This window comes from Leguminivora glycinivorella, chromosome 13 (assembly GCF_023078275.1).
Source record: "Leguminivora glycinivorella isolate SPB_JAAS2020 chromosome 13, LegGlyc_1.1, whole genome shotgun sequence".
Classification (NCBI taxonomy): Eukaryota; Metazoa; Arthropoda; class Insecta; order Lepidoptera; family Tortricidae; genus Leguminivora; species Leguminivora glycinivorella.
Genome location: NC_062983.1, coordinates 18,479,240 through 18,501,705, shown reverse-complemented (window position 1 = coordinate 18,501,705; position 22,466 = coordinate 18,479,240). Strand labels below are relative to the sequence as shown.

At 38.0% G+C, this 22,466-nt stretch overlaps 2 protein-coding genes across 3 annotated transcripts in view; one reads left to right on the top strand and one right to left on the bottom strand.

Moving 5' to 3' along the window:
• Positions 1 to 8,170, bottom strand: part of LOC125232433 (probable Rho GTPase-activating protein CG5521) — a 36,529-nt gene extending 28,359 nt beyond the window's left edge. Inside the window, 13 exon segments of the mRNA XM_048138091.1 lie at positions 183 to 302; positions 652 to 844; positions 1,109 to 1,260; positions 1,391 to 1,473; positions 1,802 to 1,983; positions 2,064 to 2,201; positions 2,812 to 2,990; positions 3,808 to 4,101; positions 4,220 to 4,791; positions 5,017 to 5,188; positions 7,368 to 7,385; positions 7,539 to 7,649; positions 7,960 to 8,170. Of these exon segments, the coding sequence (XP_047994048.1) occupies positions 183 to 302; positions 652 to 844; positions 1,109 to 1,260; positions 1,391 to 1,473; positions 1,802 to 1,983; positions 2,064 to 2,201; positions 2,812 to 2,990; positions 3,808 to 4,101; positions 4,220 to 4,791; positions 5,017 to 5,188; positions 7,368 to 7,385; positions 7,539 to 7,649; positions 7,960 to 8,065 (2,320 nt within the window). The 5' untranslated portion in view covers positions 8,066 to 8,170.
• A 4,424-nt stretch (positions 8,171 to 12,594) lies between these two features.
• Positions 12,595 to 18,424, top strand: LOC125232569. 2 transcript variants are annotated; one of them, XM_048138291.1, is made up of 4 exons: positions 12,611 to 12,673; positions 12,748 to 12,827; positions 15,722 to 15,818; positions 17,936 to 18,424. In XM_048138291.1, exons 3-4 carry the CDS (start codon positions 15,749 to 15,751, stop codon positions 18,301 to 18,303), a joined length of 438 nt encoding a protein of 145 aa, XP_047994248.1. In that variant the 5' UTR covers positions 12,611 to 12,673; positions 12,748 to 12,827; positions 15,722 to 15,748; the 3' UTR covers positions 18,304 to 18,424. The 2 variants fall into 2 exon arrangements, with proteins under 2 accessions (XP_047994247.1, XP_047994248.1); XM_048138290.1 differs by having other exon boundaries at positions 12,595 to 12,827.
• Positions 18,425 to 22,466: the final 4,042 nt, after the last annotated feature.

Sequence of the window (22,466 nt, the reverse complement as noted above, 5' to 3'; positions counted from 1 at the left end):
CTATCCGGCCTCGCTCGCACGCTCGCTCGGCCGTATATACCTACTTGGCCGGAAATCCTCATTTTCCCGGCCTCTGATGTAATGTACTATTACACCAGCTAATTGCAGAAAATTCGCGTATGTACGGGACAATGGTACACTTTTTCGTGGAATGCTCCAATAGCTGGATATATGTGTACTACCTGTGTGTGTGACGGTGGGCATGTGTTTGTGCAGGTGCGGGTCGGAGCGCGCCCGCGTCAACCGTCGTGCGCCAGTCTCTGCTCTCCTGGTCGCACCGGCCGACAGCTTTGGCGATTTGCCTACAATAAAACAAGCAATTTAGTGACGACGCGCCTGGAGTATTTAAACCTTTTGGTTGTAGAATTTTTTCGCCATTGACACGAGGATTGTATATGATTACTTAATTTTACACCTGTAAGAATGGGTTGAAGTTGAAGAAATGAACTGAGCATAAACTGCGTGCCGCACACCATACAATATTTTTCTTTAGAGAATTTTAATTCTAGTCGTATTTTAAATTCAGTTAAAATTAATTTGTTCGCAAATTTTTAAGAGTTAATTTGCTACTTTATTATATCAAAGTTAAAACATTGTAACTTTATATAATGTTGGCGGCCCGAAGTTAAACAATAATAAGATCGGTATTACCCAGCGCTCGTCCCTCGGGCTGCTGCGGAGGCGGAGCTTGCCGCAGCGGCGCGGGGGCGGCGGCGGCGCGGCGCTCGGCCCGCGCGTCGCGCCCGTCGCGCCCGCGCCCGCGCCCGCGCGCGTCGCTGCTCTCCGACAGGTCCAGAGAGTATACGTGCCGGGCTAGCACTCGAGTTAAGGTCTCCATTGTTTTCTGAAACAAAAGAATAAATAATCGAGAACTGTGTAACCTTTAAGCACTCATATGTTTTTAGTAGCTGTAGCTGCTGTCACTAATTGTACCTAATAATGTAGTCCTATTAAAAAAACTCAAAAAAGACCACTGTGTAACACCATCGTCGATTAGTAAGTTTTTTTTTCTAGTAATGAATTTTAGATTCACTGAAGATGAGGCCTGAAATTTAGATTCTTTTTCAGTCTCATAGTTTAAAAGGATTTAATGTTAGATATTACATACCGCCCATTCTGTAATTAACTCCTCCCAATGCGTCAACCTCGTGAGTAGCTCCATGAAGTTCTGCCACAACTCTGGTTTCACCGCCACGTTCAAATTTGCTTTTATCCATGTCACAATTAACGTTTGGAATAACGCTGGTGCTAAAAATCCTCCTGCAACAAAAAAATATTTAGTGAAGAATTCCAAAATAGGCCTAGGGATAAATAATCAAAACTGGTCACCTACATTTGACGCAAGCAACTCTCGTTAAATATCCAGATTTCATTTCAATTCAAGTCTTACCTAGCGATTCTTGTTTTCTCTTTGGTGGTACTTTGGTAAGTACAAGTGACGTAATTTGAAGCAACACAAACAGTAGTTGTTCCCTGCAACAACAATATCAAATTGAAAATGAATTAAGCAAAAATATATTAAAGTTGTACGCAAAAATGTATAATTTAGAACTCTAAATGACAGTAGCCGTGTTGCGAAAATCGTCCGATCTCAGTTGTTGAACGATGATAGCAGCGCCACAACACCCGTGAAACGTTCTGGAACTGACGACGCGCATGACAATGTAGCGGTAGATATTGAGCACTCGCTTGCACGTGTCCATCTGCTCCTCCAGCAGCTGTTGTTGCCCCAGTGCGCCAGGCGGCGCCACTGGCGAGGAACTAGCTACGAACACTTGTAGAACGTTCTGGAAGTACTGACCACGAGCCGGCGTCCATAGCGACGTGCATGACCATGTAGCGGTAGATATTGAGCACTCGTTTGCACGTGTCCGTCTGTTCTTCTAGCAGCTGTTGCTGCCCCAGCCCGCCAGGCGGCGCTACTGGCGAGGAACTCGCTAGGAACACGTTAGCCGCTTGCGTCATAAATACTTGCAGAATGTTCTGGAAAAAGGGAAATTAATTTATTTTAGTGATATTTATAGGAAGATATGTCACCTGTTAATAAAAATAATATATACCACCTGCAAGCCAGCGCGCACCATAACATTATCCCGTCCTACGGCACCGAGGTACGAATCGTTCCGTAATCGTCGCGGAGGCGCTGCGGGTTCGTTTGGCTCATATGTGTTCTCTAGCAGGAAGGGTGGGATTTCTGATACCTGCAACAAATCAAATATTAGAGTACAGGTTTGAATAGGCATCAGACACGAAGAATGGCAAGACGAGTCCATTCGCTGTGGCGTATGGAAGTACTTCTACAATCTTATTTTATGCAAGGTCAGCAAGCTCGCATTCATCTCAATTCTGGTTTTATAAGACGCAAAGTCAATCATCATCAGTCATTGCTTTCTCTATGCGCCGCCTACAATCTTCTCTGCGTTGCCCAAAGGTTGACTGGTCGATAATGCTTCATGGCATTAAGTTCGCCTTTTGTACATTAAGTTGTTTTTTGTGTAATAAAGTTTAAATAAATAAAGTCAGGGCGTCCGGCTCCGACGTGTGCGAACGGCAAAAGGAAAGCTTGGAGCACTCACAATGACATCAATGCAATGGTTCTTTTACATGCTGCTAAGGTCTAATTCGATAGGAACTTACGTTCATCTGAATCCAGTCTTTATAAAGCGCGATAACCCTTCGCGCGGCGAAAGCATGAGCGACAGCCAGTAGAAAAGCCGCATTGCACGTCGCGGACGACGGCAGAGCTGCATAGTTATTCTGCTGGGCAACCTAACAAAATGTTGCTACAGCGAAGGAAACCTTAGTACTCACGTTCATTTGTATCCAGTCCTTATAAAGCGCGATAACCCTTCGCGAGGCGCCAGCATGTGCGAACGGCAGCAGGAAAGCTTGTCGCAGCACTTCTATTGTGAAGTCGACGTGTTCGCGCGACCAGCCACATAGAACGTCGCGAACTACTGCAGAACTACATAGTTCTTCTGCTGGACAACCTGGAAATAGTCTTATGTTGAATCGATCAAGATAGAAATATGTTGTTGGGCACGTAGCTCAAAACATTAAATATAGTCATTGGACTTTAGTGGACCGAAACGCAGCACATGCTGATTCTAAACTGCTACAGTGGTGTATTACACGCAGAATCATGAGATGAAGCTCTGCTGGAGTCCGAGGGTTGTCCAAATGTCCAACAGTGAACGAAGTTTCCTCCTCATGATGCAGCGAAGCTGCTGGTGTTGGTGTATTCGTATGCGGTACACACAGACCAACCCCTATAGACATCTATTACAAGACGACTCGCGGTGGCCAGCCTTCCTAGTATTTGCACTGATATAAGCGCGGGCGCTCGCCGTGCCCGATCAGTATCGACCAAGTAACAGACCCGAAAGCAGCGCGTGTTTTTCGCACAAAAAAATTGGAAAAGGGTATTTTGATGCCTTAAAGATGTCCACCTGTAGTGTGAAATGGTGTGGAAAGGTAAGAAGAAGCTCAAATTTAAAAACAGACGGCATTACATTCCACAAATAAGTCATATTTATAATTTATTCAGAGCCGGCATAGGTCAACTTACATTGGCCACTTACGCGTCAGTAGAGGGACAGTCATACTTCTGTCCCTTTTCATCTGGCGCGACTGCCCGCCGTCCTTGAAACGGCCAATCACAGCGCGCTTAACACATTCCCCGCCCGCTCCTCGCACCCCAAACACTGGTGACTCGTATCGCGAACCAAAAATACAAGACTGCCACTCTATAGGAGGTTCTCTGTGGCGGTACATGAGACCCTGTGCTGGTCATAGAAGTGTAAGTACCTGGTTCTAAACTAGGGTGTGGTGTATTAGACGCAGAATCATGAGATGAAGCTCTGCTGGAGTCCGAAGGTTGCCCTACAGTAAACGAAGTTTCCTCCTCATGATGTAGAGAAGCCGCTGGTGTTGGTGTATTCGAATGTGGCACATGTGACCCTGTGCTGGTCATTGATGATGGTTGGCCGCCATCGCTGCCGGTCTTCTTGAGGAAGTGGGCGTAGTTCGCTACCCATTTGATGAGCGTCACGCGGCATAGTACGTAATCATCATCGAGTATGTTATGTTGGACTGGTAATTCTGAAAATATTGAGTTGGATTAGTATTTGTTTGATGTGATTATACTCAAATTACTGCAAGTAGCTAATACCTTGTGCACATTTGGGAAGACAATCCCAATAAAAACAATGCTACATACCTAAATTCGGTTTATACAAAGAATTCTTGCTATTATACTGCGGGCAGATGACAGGCAAATAATACATCTTAAATCTCTCCAACATGAACGCAAAACTTCTCATACACTTCGCGTGCGATCGGTCCTTCCAATGGATCTTCGTCACCGAAGACGCCATTCCTTCCAGTAAGATTTCAAAGAAATGCTTTGTTTCATTGTCAATAGCTTTTTCATTGGCACTTGGTGGCAGTAGCGGTTGAACCTCCACGCATTGGACTGGGTTTAAAGCGTTCGTGTCATGAAATATCGATGCTGAAACGTTCGCTAGTTTCCCCATGAACCCTGTAGTTGTTTGCTCCACTACAACCTTTTTGGCATTATCTGTGGTCGAGCTAAAATTCGGATGGTGCAGTATATCCTCCATGCTGAAGTCTCCGGAGTCGTTTGGGGCATTGGGGTCAGGTTTTCCTTTGAGTGGTGAGCCGCTTGGTAGTATGCAAGGTTCGGGCAGGCCTGGCACCAGGGAAGCAAACATTTTGTGAACTTCCACTGGCGCATTGTCGCCGAGCGCTTGATACCAGAGCAGGAAATACCTGGGAGACAAACGGTAAATTAATTTATTGGTTGCAAATAAATACGTTTTTGAGAAGATTCTGGTCAGGAAGTGTATCTGCCATGATGATAGGTACTTTTTATTATAATATTAGTACCATGATTATTTAGTTTTGAATATGTTATCCGTATACTTTCTCGGGGGGGCAATGCCACTTTTAATTCTTCTATTCCAGCTTTATAAACTAAGAAGGAAATCAAGTTACCTAATTGATTCTGCTCGCAACTTCTGTGAGTTGCCACTATGGAGGAGCTTTGAGAAGATCCTGGTCAGCGAGTGCAGCTGCCATCTCTTCCCGATCAGCTCCGGCAGGAGGCATAATACTTTCTCTAGAAGGGACAAAGCCCCTTCTAGCTCTTCTCTTCCGGCTTTATGAACTAAAATATAACAATATGTGAGTATGTAAATAGTAGTGTGTTTTTATTAGTTAATGTTTACCATTGTGTTAAATGATGATTATAATTATAACCCCAATTAGTCTCAGACATTTTGCAGGCCGTTTTATAAGTGTCTCAAAAATGTAATAAAAACAGAAGTCTCATTTTAATTAATTGTTACATCAGATTTGCGTTATAAAACGGTTGCATAACCCATTTTCTGCATTACAAACCAGAATACGCATAATATCCGTAAAAGCCATACCCTTAATGATTTCTTGGTCAAATCAATATATTATATTATTAGTTTATTTCCAGTTTTTATAAACTGAGAATGCACCACTGCTACTTAGTAGTTACAATCAAGAGCAGATATAGCTAAGGGTAAGGTGTTCAAAATGATTTACATAATGCTTGGTTGGACTTGCATTTTCATAAAATAAATTTAGATCATTACGAATTGAACACTTCACCTACTTGACCACTTCTACAGATTGTAAAAAAATGCCAAGTGTTTTTCTGTCCAAATGATATATAAAAAAAAGAAATCATAATATATATCATAATTTAGTATTAATTCATTGGACTAACTAATACCTGAACAGAGTTTATTTTGAGATAACACAATACCAAATTAACAATGAATCTCTGATAAGATTTGATCAAAAACATATTAAATAATTGCATATCTTAATTTTTCTTATCATTTATTTACTTATATGGACTAGGTCAAGCCAATTTCATATCTTATCTTGTAAGGTTGTGATTAAAAGTCGAGCTGTTTGCAAATAAAAACCACTTGAGGTAGATGAGTCAGAATGTGTGAGTCACTTGTTTTGTCTCAAAGTCTGTCCATAACACACCTCACTTGTCTTTACCCAAGTTAAACATGCAACCCTAATATAGGCACACTTTAGCAAAAAGAATCCAAATTTAGAGTAAGGACTAAATAAAAAAGATAATAGAATGTAATGTTTTCAGACCAAATGTATGCATTGTTTTGGAATAAAATTATATTTTTTATAGAATACTTATAGCATCAGCACATTATTACAGTCATACAATAAGTACAGTTAGCAATAGAAGTAGCTAACTGGGCCATCGGTTCAAAATCAGATGAGCACAACTTTGAAAGATAAAGAGTTTCACAGATCATACTGAACACTTGGGTCATTTAACTTCAAACTTGGGTAAATCCATTCTGCTATATGGTTGATTATCCTTCAGATCAATATCATATTTTTTATATAATCAACCTTAAAGCAGATTGGATATACCCAAGTTTGAAGTTAAGTGACACACTTCATCTACTTAGCTACTGCTACTCTGCCTTTTAGCTTTAAAATATGCCAAATAATTAAATTGTAGAGAGTATCAGCAATATTCTTGTCTGGGTGCTTGGAAACTTTTTGCTGGACAGTCACTTGAAATAATATCCAGTGCAGCAGTAAAATATGACACTTTGATGTTCTACAAATAATAATTGCCAGTTATGAGCACACAAACAGTAAAGTAGTGATGGATATTATTACATACAGGACTCTGGTGTATGTAAAATAAATTATCCCAACATAATTGATATCCTAAATCAGCTAGTCTTTCAAAGTAGACTTCAGCTAATTCATAGGTTTAGGAAAACAGTAGGGCAATCATGGTCGCGCGATAGATGATAAAACATCGGGCCGTCCCTATCGAACTTACAAATAGTGCGATAGGGACGGCCTGCTATTTTATCATTTATCACGCGACCATAATTGCCTGCCAGGTTTCAGTATACCATTTATTTTCCCACATCACTCAAGCTAATGTTAATAAACTGCTTCCAGTACTTTGTCTATAAATGCACCCAGTTTTAGAATCATGCAGATTTCTTTTTTCAATATTAGTAAGTGATTCCATTCTAGCAAACTACCATATTCTACTTAACTAAATACTAGCAACCTAAGCTGTATGAGATGAGAAACAAAAGTTGTAAAAGATATCAAATGCATTAGCTATAGCAGTTTTATGATATCTGTGTTATCTGACAGTTCTAATGCAATGATAAGATTTGTCAGACTTCAGCAACTTTATGTAATGCTTATTAGTACTGGAAGGCTGGGGTACCAAATGAAAAAAAATGTTCCGATGATAAAATACAATGGATATGTGATATGATACAGTGCCACCCAAAACTCACCAAGATGGAACGGAAGTTCTGTATGGTACAAAAAGAAAAACAATAATAAGTACATATATTATTAATAATCAAGTTCACCACAGGAAATAAGGAAAATATACTCATTTAATTTAACACTACTTTTTAATAAACATTATAATGCAGTTAGTGGAATGTAAACTGAGATATTACCTCTTTGGCGAAGGTTATTTTCTGCTTGGATAAAGTTGTCATATAATATAAAATACACATGGCTGAAGTTGGCTTCAAAGTATGTTTTGGCTTCATCCGCGTCGATATGCTCTGAAAAAGAGGAAGATCATCACTTACACTTGCTCTATTTATCAATCAAATTGAACTTGTAACACTTATGGGGAGATAGCACTAACAGCTCATAGTAAACCGTAAAATGACATAAAATCATCAGAAAAAGAGAGTTTATTTGCACAACAAACACAAGTAAGCCGAGGCGCACCAATTACAGTTATTTCCCACTAATTAGCATGTTCAACGGAATGTATCGTCAATCCCCAAGAGATATTCCAGCAATTATTACTATCTAGTAACAACACAATCAACTTAACCACACTCTATTAACACAGGAAAATCTCACCTAAAACGATTTTTAAGTGTTTTAATCGGGTTGCAGAATCCTTTTTAGAATCCTGTATTTTGACTGTCGATTTCTTAACATCTTGATGAGATTTCTTGGTAAACATTTCTGTGTATGTATTACACGATCATAACGAATATTTTCTTCATCCTTACAATGGGAAATTTGGCTTTTCACATTGTTTTCCTGAGAGTTTTCACTCCCATTTTGACATAAGAGAAACGAAATCTCAAGCAAGTTGACGTAAACACTGCATTTGTTTTCTAAAATCTTGGCAACGGTATTTATCGATACAGCCACTGCATTATATATTTTTTAACGAAACGTAGACCATAAAATAAACAAATTGAATAAAGCTTAATAAATTCAACAAATAAATTAATTCATACATTTTCACCAAATAATACATTGTATATTTAATTGCGTAAAATTGTGTGAAAGTGAAATTGACATTGAATAGCTGTCTTTATAGCAGCAGGTGGCAGCATTGGAACCACTGGCGCGAAATTTTAAAAGTACGAACAGTCGAACACTGCGAACAGAAAAACTGAGGGAAAATCAGCGATTGTTTATCTTACTTCGTTGGCGAAAATCTACAGTGACTACAGAGTTCCTAGAGATAAATTGCAATTTTGGTAATTACTATTTCACATATTCAAAATTCAGCATCGCTCGTTATTTATATTTTTCTTAGGAAAAACGTTAATTTTATTACAGTAATTATTAATTATTATACTGATTCTTCTGTGCTACTGAAACTACACAATTGTTGATTTTGTTTAGTAGGTATACGAATCTCACTCAAAATCGGTGTTTCATGTAATGATGTCCTGAATTTCTTCCGGTATCAGTATAATCAATAGGTACCTATTCTTTTTAAGATTCCGCAGTCAACTTAGGAACCCTTATAGTTTCGCCATGTCTGTCCGTCCGTCCGTTCGCGGATAATCTCAGTGACTGACCGTTAGCACTAGAAATCTGAAATTTGGTACCAATGTATATCAATCACGCCGTCAATGTGATAAAATAAAAAGTGGAAAAAATGTTTTGTTAGGGTACCCCCCCCTACATGTAAAGTGGGGACTGTTTTTTTTTCATTCCAACCCCAACGTGTGATATATTAGAATAGAATAGAATAGAATAGAATAGAATAGAATAGAAAATATTTATTTGGCATACAGATACATAATAAACACAAGTACATAATACTTAATAACTAGTACACCAAATAGGATGCCACTCAGCGAATACCGTGTCTTATTATAGACGCGGCACTGGTTTTCAGGGCACCCAGAAAATTAATAACTAAGTCTTATAACATAACTAAACAGAACGTATGATCACTTATACAGAAACTATGTTAGAGAAATTGTTAGATAGGTATTTAAAAAGGAATAAGGGTTTACTAAAATCGTTTTTTGATAATATTAATATTTTCGGAAATAATCGCTCCAAATATAGACTTTCTAGAAAAATTGTTTTTAACATGCTAGGTTCAGTAGTTTTTGAGAAAAATACGGAAAACTACGGAACCCTACACTGAGCGTGGCCCGACACGCTCTAGGCCGGTTTTTCAGGGTAGAAAGCTGAAATTATACATAATAATATACATATTGGTACCAAATTTCAGCTTTCTAGTGCTAAGTGCGTTTTCCCATTATCCGATCCGATATCGGATGTCGGACCGATATCCCATACATTACAGGCGCCATCTTGGATTTTTTCTATTGAAATCCTTCCGACATCCGATATCGGATCGGATAATGTGAAAACGGCCTAAGGGTTCCTAGTTGACTACGACTACGGATATCATTAACTCCGACAAAGTGATAAAATAAAAAGTGGACAAAATGTTTTATTAGGGTACCCCCTCTATACGTAAAGTGGGGAGTGTTTTTTTTTCATTCCAACCCTAACGTGCTATATATTTTCGGAAATAATCGCTCCTACAGTTAAAAAAAATGTGCCCCCCACCCCTCTAACTTTTGAACCATAAGTTTAAAAAATATTTAAAAAATCACCAAAGTAGAACTTTATAAAGTCTTTCTAGGAAATTTGTTTTTTTATCATGCAGAAACGTCTGCGAGCGATATTACATATTTTATTAAAGGAAAAATGGAAAAATTCGCACCTCCGGCAGGACTCGAACCTGCGACCTTTGGCCTATGACCCCGGCAAGGCCAAAGGTCGCAGGTTCGAGTCCTGCCGGAGGTGTGAATGTTTTCATTTTTCCTTTAATTTAAAAATATGTCTTTCTAGGAAAATTATTTTGAACTTGACAGGTTAAACAGTTTTTGAAAAATACGGGAAAATACGGAACCCTACACTGAGCGTGGCCCGACACGCTCTTGGCCGGTTTTATTTGTATGTACGTTTAGTGAGCTATAGTTTTAGTCCAGCTCTAGTAAGCCTCACTAATTGCGGTTTCCTCACGATGTATTCCTTCACCGAAAAGCGACTGGCAAATATCAAATGACATTTCGCACATAAGTTTCGAAAAACTCATTGGTACGAGCCCGGGTTCGAACCCGCGACCTCCAGATCGTAAGTCGCACGCTCTTACCGCTAGGCCACCAGCGGTCCTCATCATAATCTACGATGTTCCTCATTAATTTCGCCGAATTATTTATATATGATTTGTCAAATTTCATAATATATAGTAAAAAAGAAGCCAGTTTTCGTTGATTCGTTAGGTTTTCCCCTTTTCAATGTTATTTCAAAAATCGTCGGGGAATATGACCGGGTAAATGCCCCTAATATCCGTAGTCCCAAAACCAATGACGAATTAGCTCGACGCGGACAAACAGTTACTTAATGAGAAACTTGTTTTTATTTTAATTTGTATTGATGACGTCACTTGGTCATTATCTCTTCTTGCAGATCATTTGCCCATTAGATGCAGCATAGTGTTAGGATTTGTAAGATGATGGTTATAGGTATTCCAGCAGTTGGATTTGACCTTTGAAGACTATTTTGTATATTTTTAACTTCTGAATAGGAGAAACATCAGCTGGAGTACCTATCGATCCAGAGGCCGTGAGTTCAAGTCTCACATAAGGAAGTCATTTTCCACTTTTATTATTATGCCTAGTGGCATCGATTCCACTGCAGACGTTTCTGCTTATCAGAAGTTAATAATTTAGCATGGTTCAGCGTATCATGACTCTGCAGCTCTGGTGAATTTACAATATGTCTTGGAACTTCGATTGCCGTTTAAGAAGTTTAAAACTCTTACAGTAGATGTCGCTACCCATTGACCTTAGTGGTGGAAAATTTCGAACGGTGAAGTCTTGGTTGCTGAGTTGGCAGAGCGCTGAAGTATCGATCCAGAGACCGTGAGTTCAAGTCTCACCCATTTTACAGTCAGACATTTTGTATATAAGTAAGTAAGTAAATATTCTTTTCCCCTCACTAGCTCGGAAACACGTGTTTTGTCCTTTAATACCAGCGGGTAAAAACGCATTTTATCCACTAGTGGGTAAATTAATTTGACCTTGAATAAAGTCAAATTAACTGCTTTAAAATTGATAAAAGTAGGTGAATCTAGTAAAAAAGATGATTTACCACCTATGTGACCTATGGAACTACTGGAAGCAGTGATAAACGCATTTTTTTGCGTTGTAGTTTCCTCGCTATAGTGAGGCGAAAAGTTTTGTGTTACACTCGGGTGCAAATGTATTTTACTTCACGTGTGTTAAAAAACTCGCAAGTTCAGGATTCTATTCTCGAACCACTCGCTTCTCTCGTGGTTCAACTATAGAATCCTTTTACTTGCTCGTTTTTCAATTCCACACTTGGCGTTAAAATACAACTTTGCCCCCTTGTATAACAAATAACTATTATTGCACCATTTTAGCATTTTACATGTATATTTTATATTTTAAGCTGAGAGGTCAGGGTGGTATATCCGGATTTAAAAAATGTATAGGTAAGTATGTAATATTTAAACCATCAATAAGACGTAAGTAATTAGTTTAAGTATTCGGTTTTAGTTATTTGTTATACAAGGGGGCAAAGATGTATTTTAACGCCGAGTGTGGAATTGAAAAACGAGCAAGTGAAAGGATTCTTTAGTTGAACCACGAGCGAAGCGAGTGGTTCGAGAATAGAATCCTGAACTTGCGAGTTTTTTAACACATGAGAAGTAAAATACATTTGCACCCGAGTGTAACACAAAACTTTTCCCCTCACTATAGCGAGGAAACTACAACGCAAAAAATGCGTTTATCACTGCTTCTAGTAGTTCCACAGGTGGTAAATCATCTTTATTACTAGATTCACCCACTTTTATCAATTTTAAAGCAGTTAATTTCACTTTATTCAAGGTCAAATTACTTTACCCACTAGTGGATAAAATGCGTTTTTACCCGCTGGTATTAAAGGACAAAACACGTGTTTCCGAGCTAGTGAGGGGAAAAAATATTTACACATCACGTGTTGAGGTCGACTGCATGAATAGGATGATGATTCCTTGAAGATTCCATCTTTCTGCGAACACGGTCAGACTATACCTTAATACCAATCTATTTTAGTGTAGTCGATTTTGTAAAATGTGGCAGAGCAGAGCCGCGCTCGTGCAGCAACAATATAACGCAGAATCTATAGGAAGTAATCTACGACTGTCCGCGTTTGCGCAGCATCAGTCAGCCTCATGCTCCGGGAGGCTCGCATCGTTTGTAAAACAATTAAATAAACCGACTTTAATTATTTTGAGGTTATATCGACTTTTTTTTAGTTTAATTAAAATGTGCTCACTTAGTATTACGTTAACGTGTTTTTTGATGGTAGCTAGTTCGTGTGGTCAAAACATCGATGGAGCAATTGGGTTTCCAGAAAAGGAGGAAAATAATAAAATCAAAAATAAAGAGGTAATTGCTTTGTAGTGTTTTGTGTTTGTTTTTGTTATGTGTCTTTTGTTTCGTATTGATGATTATTAATTACATAACAAAAAAAAACAAATAGGTATTTAGGATAGGTCATGTATGCTGGGATATCTACTAGTAATCACAAGTATAGGTCCCTATTACGCACTAAAATGGAGTAGGTAGACCTAGTATATTTAATTATTTATGAATTTGTTAAGATTATTTACTTACTGATTATTAAAGTACTATTACGTGTCTACCCACACATTATTCTTATACTTAATATATTATGTAATGAGGTTTGTTTTGTTGTGGTTATCTAAGTGATAAACAATGACCGGTTCAATGTTGTCGAACTTTGGTTGAGGTCTTCGAAGCGGAACGATAGCTGTGCTAACATTAGGGTTTGCAATATCCGCCGATTTTTCGGATCCGGATATTTCGGATCTTAAAATATGACGGATCCGGATATCCGGATATTTCGGATAAAACGGATCCGTGTTGAAAAGTTAGCTTTTTATAGGGATTTCGTCAAATTTAAACTCACAAAACGACATAAATATAGTGTATTATTGTGTCATTAACTTTTTAGACAAACTTTTTACACATAATTAATGTCAATCCCATTTTACAGCATATAACATTAAACAGTAGGCCAATATTTTTGTTTAACATAAGATAACAGGGTAATTTAGTGTTCACTAATACCTCCGTATTTACTGGGACGTCAATCTTCTGTAACCACAGCCAATACATCCAGGCAGAAGTAGGAAAATAAGTAGGATAATCGTTGGACCAGGGAGTGTCAATATGTAACTACACAAAAAGTATTACACTTGTAAAATATGTGACACATATTTAGTTATCATGTACCAATTTCATGAAATTACGCTTCAATGCCTACTTCCTGAACCTTTAATACTCGTAGCTCATTAAATCCGGCTGTATTAGAACAATCTTCCGTTATTATATATATAAAACTAATCGAAATCGGCTGAGTAGTTCCAAAATACTGTGGAATGAATTGTCGCCAGCGGTATTTCCGGAGCAATACGACCTTTAAGAAAAGAGCGTACAGCACTCCCAGCTTAAAGGCTGGCAAGGCACCTCCAATCCTTCTGGCGTTTCGGGAGTCCATGGGCGGGAGTGATCGCTTACCATCGGGCTACCTGCCTGCTAGTTAGCCTCCCATCTCATAAATAAAAAAAGTGGCTTTGTATTCAGCCTATAACATTTTTATAAAGGTAATTAATTTCTCTTTAAGCTTAAAAGCATCCATTTCATTCGTTTCTGCTTATATACAAAATTAATAATTTATCGTTATTCCTGTCGGGACGCATCCAGTTAGTAACGACTAACGACGGCAGTTTTAAAAACGATGGTTTACTGTTCATTTCGTTTACTTAAGAAACATTAAGTACCTAATACATATTAGTTTCATAGATTCTTCGCATAGCGTAATGTACCTAACCTAACAGCTTGATATTCTGTAGTATTTGAATGAAATAAAAATGAATAAACATTTTAAGCTACAAAATACACGAAATAATTCATAAGTTTTATTCGAAAACTCTTTCTGGTGTAGATCGATGGCTATATTTAACGGATCCGTATTATCCGTATTATCCGGATCCTATGAGTCCTCGGATCCGGATCTCAAATTCAACGGATATCCGGATAATTCGGATATCCGGATATCCGGATCTCAAACCCTAGCTAACATACTCAATCAGATCGTTTTACTCAAATTAGAACATTTTTGAGTGGAATCTCTTCGAGTTTTTACATGAATACCTAAAGTAGGTTGGTACCAAGTAGGTACTAAGTACCTGCTACCTACACGGGTATATTGTAAGTATTTACTATTTATTAGTTACAGCACACCTCGGACACTGGCGATTAAATATATGAAAGAGGCGCGTTCCTAGCACACAGTCTAAGCTCGTGTAGGTGAACGCGTACTATGCTTGTATGAGTGACATATATATATGACAGGTCGACTGTTCGCGTTTTTGACAGACGGTAACTGTGAGGTAACCGAGAGGGGGTGGGCGGCACTTTCAGCGGGGAGCGGGAGTGGCCATACTGTATGATAATACTCTTTATTATACTGTGGTTACAGTTAGGTACTAGGCACATGATTTAATTTTAAAAAATAGGTGCTTAAATTAAGCGTAGTTAAGAACGTGTGAGTTTGGTCCTAATAAGTCATAAGTTTAAGTAAATTTAATTGTGTCACGAAAATTAAGCGTATCTATAATATTTATTGCAAATAATCTGCTTAATTGATACATACTTTCGGGAACATAAATAGAAATTTGTAGCAAAAGGGATTAAGTAACCAAGTGTATGTAATAAGTGCGCAATAAATGCTTTTGATTTTTAACTTTGAAACTTTCTACAAATTATTGCATTATATAATATAATGTAGGTAAGTAGAGTAAACGTTAAATGTTTTTAATAAAAATAAAAAGGGAAGCATATTCCAAATGAAACCTAATGTAAGTTTGTTTTCCCCTCACTAGCTCGGAAACACGTGTTTTGTCCTTTAATACCAGCGGGTAAAAACGCATTTTATCCACTAGTGGGTAAAGTAATTTTACCTTGAATAAAGTCAAATTAACTGCTTTAAAATTGTTAACAGTAGGTGAATCTAGTAATAAAGATGATTTACCACCTGTAGAACTAACTGGAAGCAGTGATAAACGCATTTTTTGCGTTGTAGTTTCCTCGCTATATTGAGGGGAAAAGTTTTGTGTTACACTCGGGTGCAAATGTATTTTACTTCTCGTGGTTCGACTATAGAATCCTTTCACTTGCTCGTTTTTCAATTCCACACTCGGCGTTAAAATACAACTTTGCTCCCTTGTATAACAAATAACTATTATGTTCCTCAGAACCGGGAGCCCGTGTTTCTACCGTCGATGTGCCCAGTGGACCAACTCTACTACCCCGGCGACCAGAAGGACGACTGGATTTGTGACTGCAGGCCTTGTAAGTTCATAAGTTGCTATACCTAAATATAATTTTTGATACAATTGGACTAGAAATGAAAAAGAAAATCCTTCGCTTGAGTAGCCCAAAGGTGCGCGTGCACTGGTGATCAGTCCGGCCATCCGGCGGTCTCATCGTCAGTAGGCGCTTTAAGACTAGTCATGTAATGTTGGCTCTGCCCCAGTAAACATCGACATCAGCCGGCCTAGCCAATAGCCAAGCCTACGCTACGACAACGAAACACTCTGTGTATCTCTATCTATTAAATATAAGACCTATAATGACAGTTGTGTTTCGTTCGCCACAGAGAGTAAGCGACTGGCATGTCATGCCAAAATGACATTAAGGTACTAATGACAGTAATGAATGATATAATAGGCTAGTTTCCTACTAGTCAAATCAGCTTCTTTTTAAGAACTGTCAAAACGATATTTTTCTCCTAATTATGTGTTGCTTTATTTCGTGCACTGCATAAAATATTTTATTTTCAGTATAGGAAACTAGCCTATTATATTACGTCACGTGTTTACTTTACTTCCATAAAACAAATCTTTCGATTAGCATTTTATTTATTTTTAAGGGATAAGTTCGCCTTTGTACTTATAATAAGCTCTTTTTCCTGTGTGTTGTATTATTTTCTGGTACAATAAAGTGTTTTACTACTACTACTACTTATATCTTAATAGTGATTGTCATCTTGGTAGACCCCCTAATGAGCCGAAATGTATACTATAACCGTATTTGGTATCTGCAAAATATAGCTAAGGGTTGAAAAAAATACATTACGTATATTATATCTAAGGACAGGTATATACTTACCATTTTACACATATTATGTACCTATAGGTACATACCCCGTCCCATCACCGGACAACCTGGCGCGGGGAGCGGTTTCACCCTTACTTTGTCGTTTCAACCTACTTTTTAACCGACTTCAAAAAAGGAGGAGGTTCTCAATTCGACTGAATGTTTTTTTAACCGACTTCAAAAAAGGAGGAGGTTCTTTTTTTTTTTTGTATGTATGTTACTCGATATCTCCGAGAATCCTGGATCGATTTTCAAAATATTTTTTTTGATCGAACGGGTATAACCCCGAGATGGTCCCATTGACACCAAGTCAGGGTCTGATGATGGTATCTTGGAGAAATCGAGGGAACTCTTCAAATGTTATAGGCACATGTAAGGTTTTTAGTGTATTTTTCAAAGGTACACCAGTATTTACGCCTGACGGTAGTAATTTTATGTGGCTGAGCTGATGATGGAAGGTCAACTCCTCAATGGTTAGGAGTTAAAGGATAATTCTTTCACTACTGTACATATATTCGGACTGATACATATAATATCACTAGGAACCACTAAAAATCAACAAATAAATTAACTTTTTAACAAAAAATAAAACCGCCTTCAAAAATAAGCGCGTTACAAAACACGGAGAAACTAAAAAGCCAAAAATAACAAACCTTTGAATTCAGATTTCTTATCAGATTGCATAATAATCTAAACATCCAAATTATAAACAAATCAATTATTTTTGAAGGCGGAGCCAGCCTGCGTATGGTTGGGAGGGGCAAACAGGTCTGGTACCGACTTCAAAAATAATTGATTTGTTTATAATTTGGATGTTTAGATTATTGCAATCTGATAAGAAATCTGAATTCAAAGGTTTGTTATTTTTGGCTTTTTAGTTTCTCCGTGTTTTGTAACGCGCTTATTTTTGTCATTCACACGAAGAGGTCTGCCTCTTCTTTCCTAATGCGAAATGCTAAGGAGTGGAACATGCTCCCCGCTTCTGTATTCCCGGTTGAATACAATCTGGGTGTATTCAAGTCAAGAGTGAATCATAAGCTATCACTGAACCAGTGAGCTACAACTTCGGCCTTATGTCGTCACTTTTCATCGTGCGACTAAGGTCATTCACTCGTCAGTTTATAATGAAAAAAAAAAATACTAATATCTTTTTGTTGAAAAAAATGTTATTGACGTAAGTGTTACCTAAACAAAATTTATTGTCGTCATACTTTTCAGGTTAGCCTTTTAATCACGCTCAAGCCGACCGCATTATTTTTATGAGCCATTATATCGAAGGCTTTCTAGGTTAAAATTACTTTTATTTCCAGCGTACCTCTACCACCCAGCGACCGACAGATGCTGGCCGGCCTACCGCCAGGGCCCTTGCAAGGAGAAAGAATACCTCATGCTACCATCCAACACCTATATACCTGCTTGCGTGCCCAACCCATGCTTGGCAGACACCTTCGTTCCATGGAACAGGAAATGCCAACAGCTTGGCTTGACGACCCCCTGTGGACATCTATACCCCAACTCAGCAGCACTAGGCGTCAATGCTACAACTTTACGTATTGACTGTGTAAAGTTAAATATAGAATCTAGATTCCTTGAGCCGACTGGTCAGTTGCCGATGACGGTAGCGCCGTGCCCGCCGGGATGCAAAAGAAGTATAAATGGGAAATGTAATCATAATTAGAATGCGCATACCTGCTCTTTGTTGCAACTTGTTATTGCCTACTAGTACTATTACAGTTAAGGATAGATAATATTAGGTAGGTATATGAATTTATTACATAGTTGATAATACTTAGTCAAAAGCTTTTTGTTTTATTTTATGTTTTTGATCCTTGAATAACGCAGGTTACCAACCTTGACTCGACCCCTTGAAGAGAAGTAAAGGGTTTACCAAAGATCGATAAATATTCCTTAATGATGGAACTTTGATATCTTTCAAACTTGTCAATTAAGTAAGTCACCCCACACGTAAAACCTTGCACCGTATGGCACCGCCACGGAGCCTCGTTGGCAACCGCGGCGTCCCCCGGTAACCATGGCAACCAAACCACCCACCACATGTCATTCCCTTTATTTACCAATTATTTCACTTGACATCGGCCAGCCGCGCGCATCATTAGTGCTGATAAATATCTAATTCTAGTAAATGTGCGTGACCATTACCTTCAGTGTTTTGTGACCTTTAAAATTCCGTTTCAGTCGTGTGGCTGATAGGTTATGATTAGGACCTGTAACATATTTCATAAAATGTTATTTGTGGGAAAGTGAAGTGCAAAGTGCAGTTGCAATTACTGTCCGCAGAAAAATGGAGCTGAATTGCAGTGAGTTTCAGAAAACATTATACCTACTATTTGGTACATTATTTTTAAAGAATAAGATGAGGTCCCACCCCTAATTAATCCGTGTGAATTAAAAATGTAATTGAAATAAATGAATTCCATCCTAAAATTATTACAATAAGGGAATCTTGAAAACGGCGACTGAAGTTCTGTTATGAATCTAAGTAGGTAATAAGGTACCTTACTCTGATCCATTCTTTCTAAAGGGCCTACTGCGAAAAACAAGATTCTGATTGAAATTATTTTAATAATTAAATCTACATTTACTACCTATAGGTTCTATCTTTTGTATTGAATAAGTAATGCAAGCTGCAAAACATTGATTTTTAGATATCGATTCTATTCGACGAGTGCACAGCAAGTGCATTTGTCTATGACTAACAAGTAGGTTATCGAGGTAACACTACCTCCACCACTATAGAACATTTTATAACGTGTGGTTGAAGTTGAATACAGCTAAGCTTTAAGCTCTCGAGTAGGTTATGTTACATCCTGACGGCTTGCCGGAGCGATTTAGACTCGAGTTTACAATATTCTTACGCCTCGAGTTACACACAGTGTTTTTCATGACTCTTGCAATATAAAAAATAAGTATGTAAAAACATTAATAAAATTAATAGGTACGGGACCATAAAAAAATCATAACTCCCTATGGAGAACGATTTTTCTCAAACTCCCGCCAGCATGCAATAGCACTTTTAGTGTGCTAGTGTGATAAAAATCTATAATTTAGAGGTTTCTATGATTCTCACCTAAAATACCTTACAAATGGATTTTGTTTCGCTACTATAGTACATTGTGCAACAAGGAAGGCAAGATGGATATTGAAAACGAGTGTTATAATTCACGGCAGCCGCACGCAGTGTAGGTACCTACTATTTTTACACCACAGGAATAAAACGTAGTGATTCAATGCTCTTTGGCCTTTGCACAGGTACAGGTAAAGGGTTCCGAGATTATTCAAAAACGTATGAGAAAGTTGCATTATGTTATATCCGTGAGAAACGTGGGTCAAAGTAATTGACACATGAAAAGGTTGAGTAATTTTCGTTTTGAACGTCTACTTTTATATTTTATACTTGTACTTATCAACAATAAAGTAAATAAAAACAAACATAATAAAGATATTAAAACTAAGTACTTTTTAGGGTTCCGTAGTCAACTAGGAACCCTTATAGTTTCGCCATGTCTGTCGTCCGTCCGTCCGTCCGCGGATAATCTCAGTAACCGTTAGCACTAGAAAGCTGAAATTTTGTACCAATATGTAAATCAATCACGCCAACAAAGTGCAAAAATAAAAAATGGAAAAAATGTTTTATTAGGGTACCCCCCCTACATGTAATGTGGGGGCTGATATTTTTTTTCAATCCAACCCCAACGTGTGATATATTGTTGGATAGGTATTTAAAAATTAATAAGGGTTTACAAAGATCGTTTTTTGATATTATTAATATTTTCGGAAATAATCGCTCCTAAAGGAAAAAAAAGTGCGTCCCCCCCTCTAACTTTTGAACCATATGTTTAAAAAATATGAAAAAAGTCACAAAAGTAGAACTTTATAAATACTTTCTAGGAAAATTATTTTGAACTTGATAGGTTTAGTAGTTTTTTATAAAAATACGGAAAACTACGGAACCCTACACTGAGCGTGGCCCGACACGCTCTTGGCCGGTATTTTGTTCTAAATTGATTTTTTTTGTAAATAATTTAAGTAACTCTACCAAATACGAATTGTAACAGTGTAACGTAAATTATACCATTAAACACAATAGGCAGGTCATCTCATCGATCAGCTATTAAACTTTAACAGCGCTAAGAAATTAGAATTTTATTATTAATCACCCTACAACTGGCCATTATTCTCTAATCTCGGGACTGATGGGGTTATTTCCATATAATCGCGAACCCGGGCGCACTGCCGTATCGCGATTGACTGCCCCTTATGCTGACCCACTGACTTGTATACTACTTCTTAAGAACGTGGCATAGGCAACAAAAATGTTTATAAGGGCTGGCATCTCCTTACGTCAAATCGAGCCTTCCATACATTTACTATGAAGGGTGAATTCGATTCGACGCGACGCCAATGGACACAGTTTTATAGTAAATGCAGAAGGCGATTATTGAGATTCGACTCCAGCCACAGAACTAATCAGCTTTAACACCGCTGCGCACGAATGCGTTCCAAGCTTCCAAGCGTGCAGTAAGTGCAGCAGGTAGTGACGCGAACTCATCAACCGCACGACCAAAGTGCTTCAAACGCGAATATTCAGTAGGAATGATATTAATGCCTTGTCCTTACTTTTGAAATCTTTGTGCTGACGCTGACCCCATTTCTTAGTGGGTATTGGGCCACCATGGTGATTTCCACGCCCTGCGACCTTGGTCCGAGTTTTTGCTGACCGAATTCTTTGACCATTCGATTAGAGAAAGCTTGGGGGAACTCGACAAACGCTTCCCTGACCAAATTTATATTGTTTAGGGATAGGTCAGCTACCGGCTGTCTGCATTTACTCGTATCCTATGTTGGTACATAAAAGGACTACTGAGACCATGATAGCAGATACATCAGTCACTATGGAAAGATTAATGGAGAAGGAACTCCTTGTCCCTAATAGTAGAGCCCTAGAAGTAATATATTTTTAGGGTTCCGTACCAAAAAGGTACAACAGGAACCCTTATGGTGCGACTCTGTCCGTCTGTCTGTCCGTCTGTCACATTGTTAAATATCTCGAGAACTACTTATGCTATCGATATGAAATTTGGAATAGTTATAAACATTGTGAACCTCTACAACTTGAAAGTTTCTTTTTTTAAATTAATTAATATAAATGATAGAAAATGGCCACAATGAAAGGGGGGCAAACTGAAAATTTCAAGTAACTAGGTCAAGTGGGGTATCGTTAGAAAGAGCTCAAATTGTACATATAAAAACTATTTTTTATAATTTTTTGGTTGTGGAAAAAAAATGTTTTTTGAAGGAAAATGTAAAAAAAAATACCGTTCCCCCCCCTTATCTCCGAAGTTTACCAACATAAATTTATGAAATTTTTACGAAACATGGCTATTATAATGAATATTACAGGAAAAATAAAATCGTACACGTATCTTGAAAACTTTTTTTTTATTTATAAAAAACCTTTCAGATTTACATTTTCAATTTCAACACCCTTACGGGTGTTTATTGTACCTGTATTTTTTAACAAAATAACAATGAAATTACCTGCTTTCAAATAGAGGCAAAATGGTTAAAATCGGTTCACGCAATAAACAATCATTCCATAAAAATCATCTTCCATACTAGCTCGCGCGCATTAGTTTACTCAATTTGCCGATAGATGTCGCTGTACGTTGATCGCTCATTTCCTACATCGCGTTTTTCCTGATATGATGAGGTCAGTTCAGGAGCGTCCTTGCGACATGTCGTAAGTCGTAAACTATTGAAGTCGAATAGTCTTGATTTTATTTGGACGTTGTCTAACAATAAAATTGTATATTAAAATAT

Excerpts from the sequence above, each read along its gene's own strand:
- LOC125232569 (XM_048138290.1), top strand. The coding sequence starts at position 12,705 with ATGTGCTCACTTAGTATTACGTTAACGTGTTTTTTGATGGTAGCTAGT. Across the intron at positions 12,828-15,721 it reads ATAAAATCAAAAATAAAGAG|AACCGGGAGCCCGTGTTTCT; the intron begins GTAATTGCTTTG and ends TATGTTCCTCAG. Across the intron at positions 15,819-17,935 it reads GATTTGTGACTGCAGGCCTT|CGTACCTCTACCACCCAGCG; the intron begins GTAAGTTCATAA and ends TTTTATTTCCAG.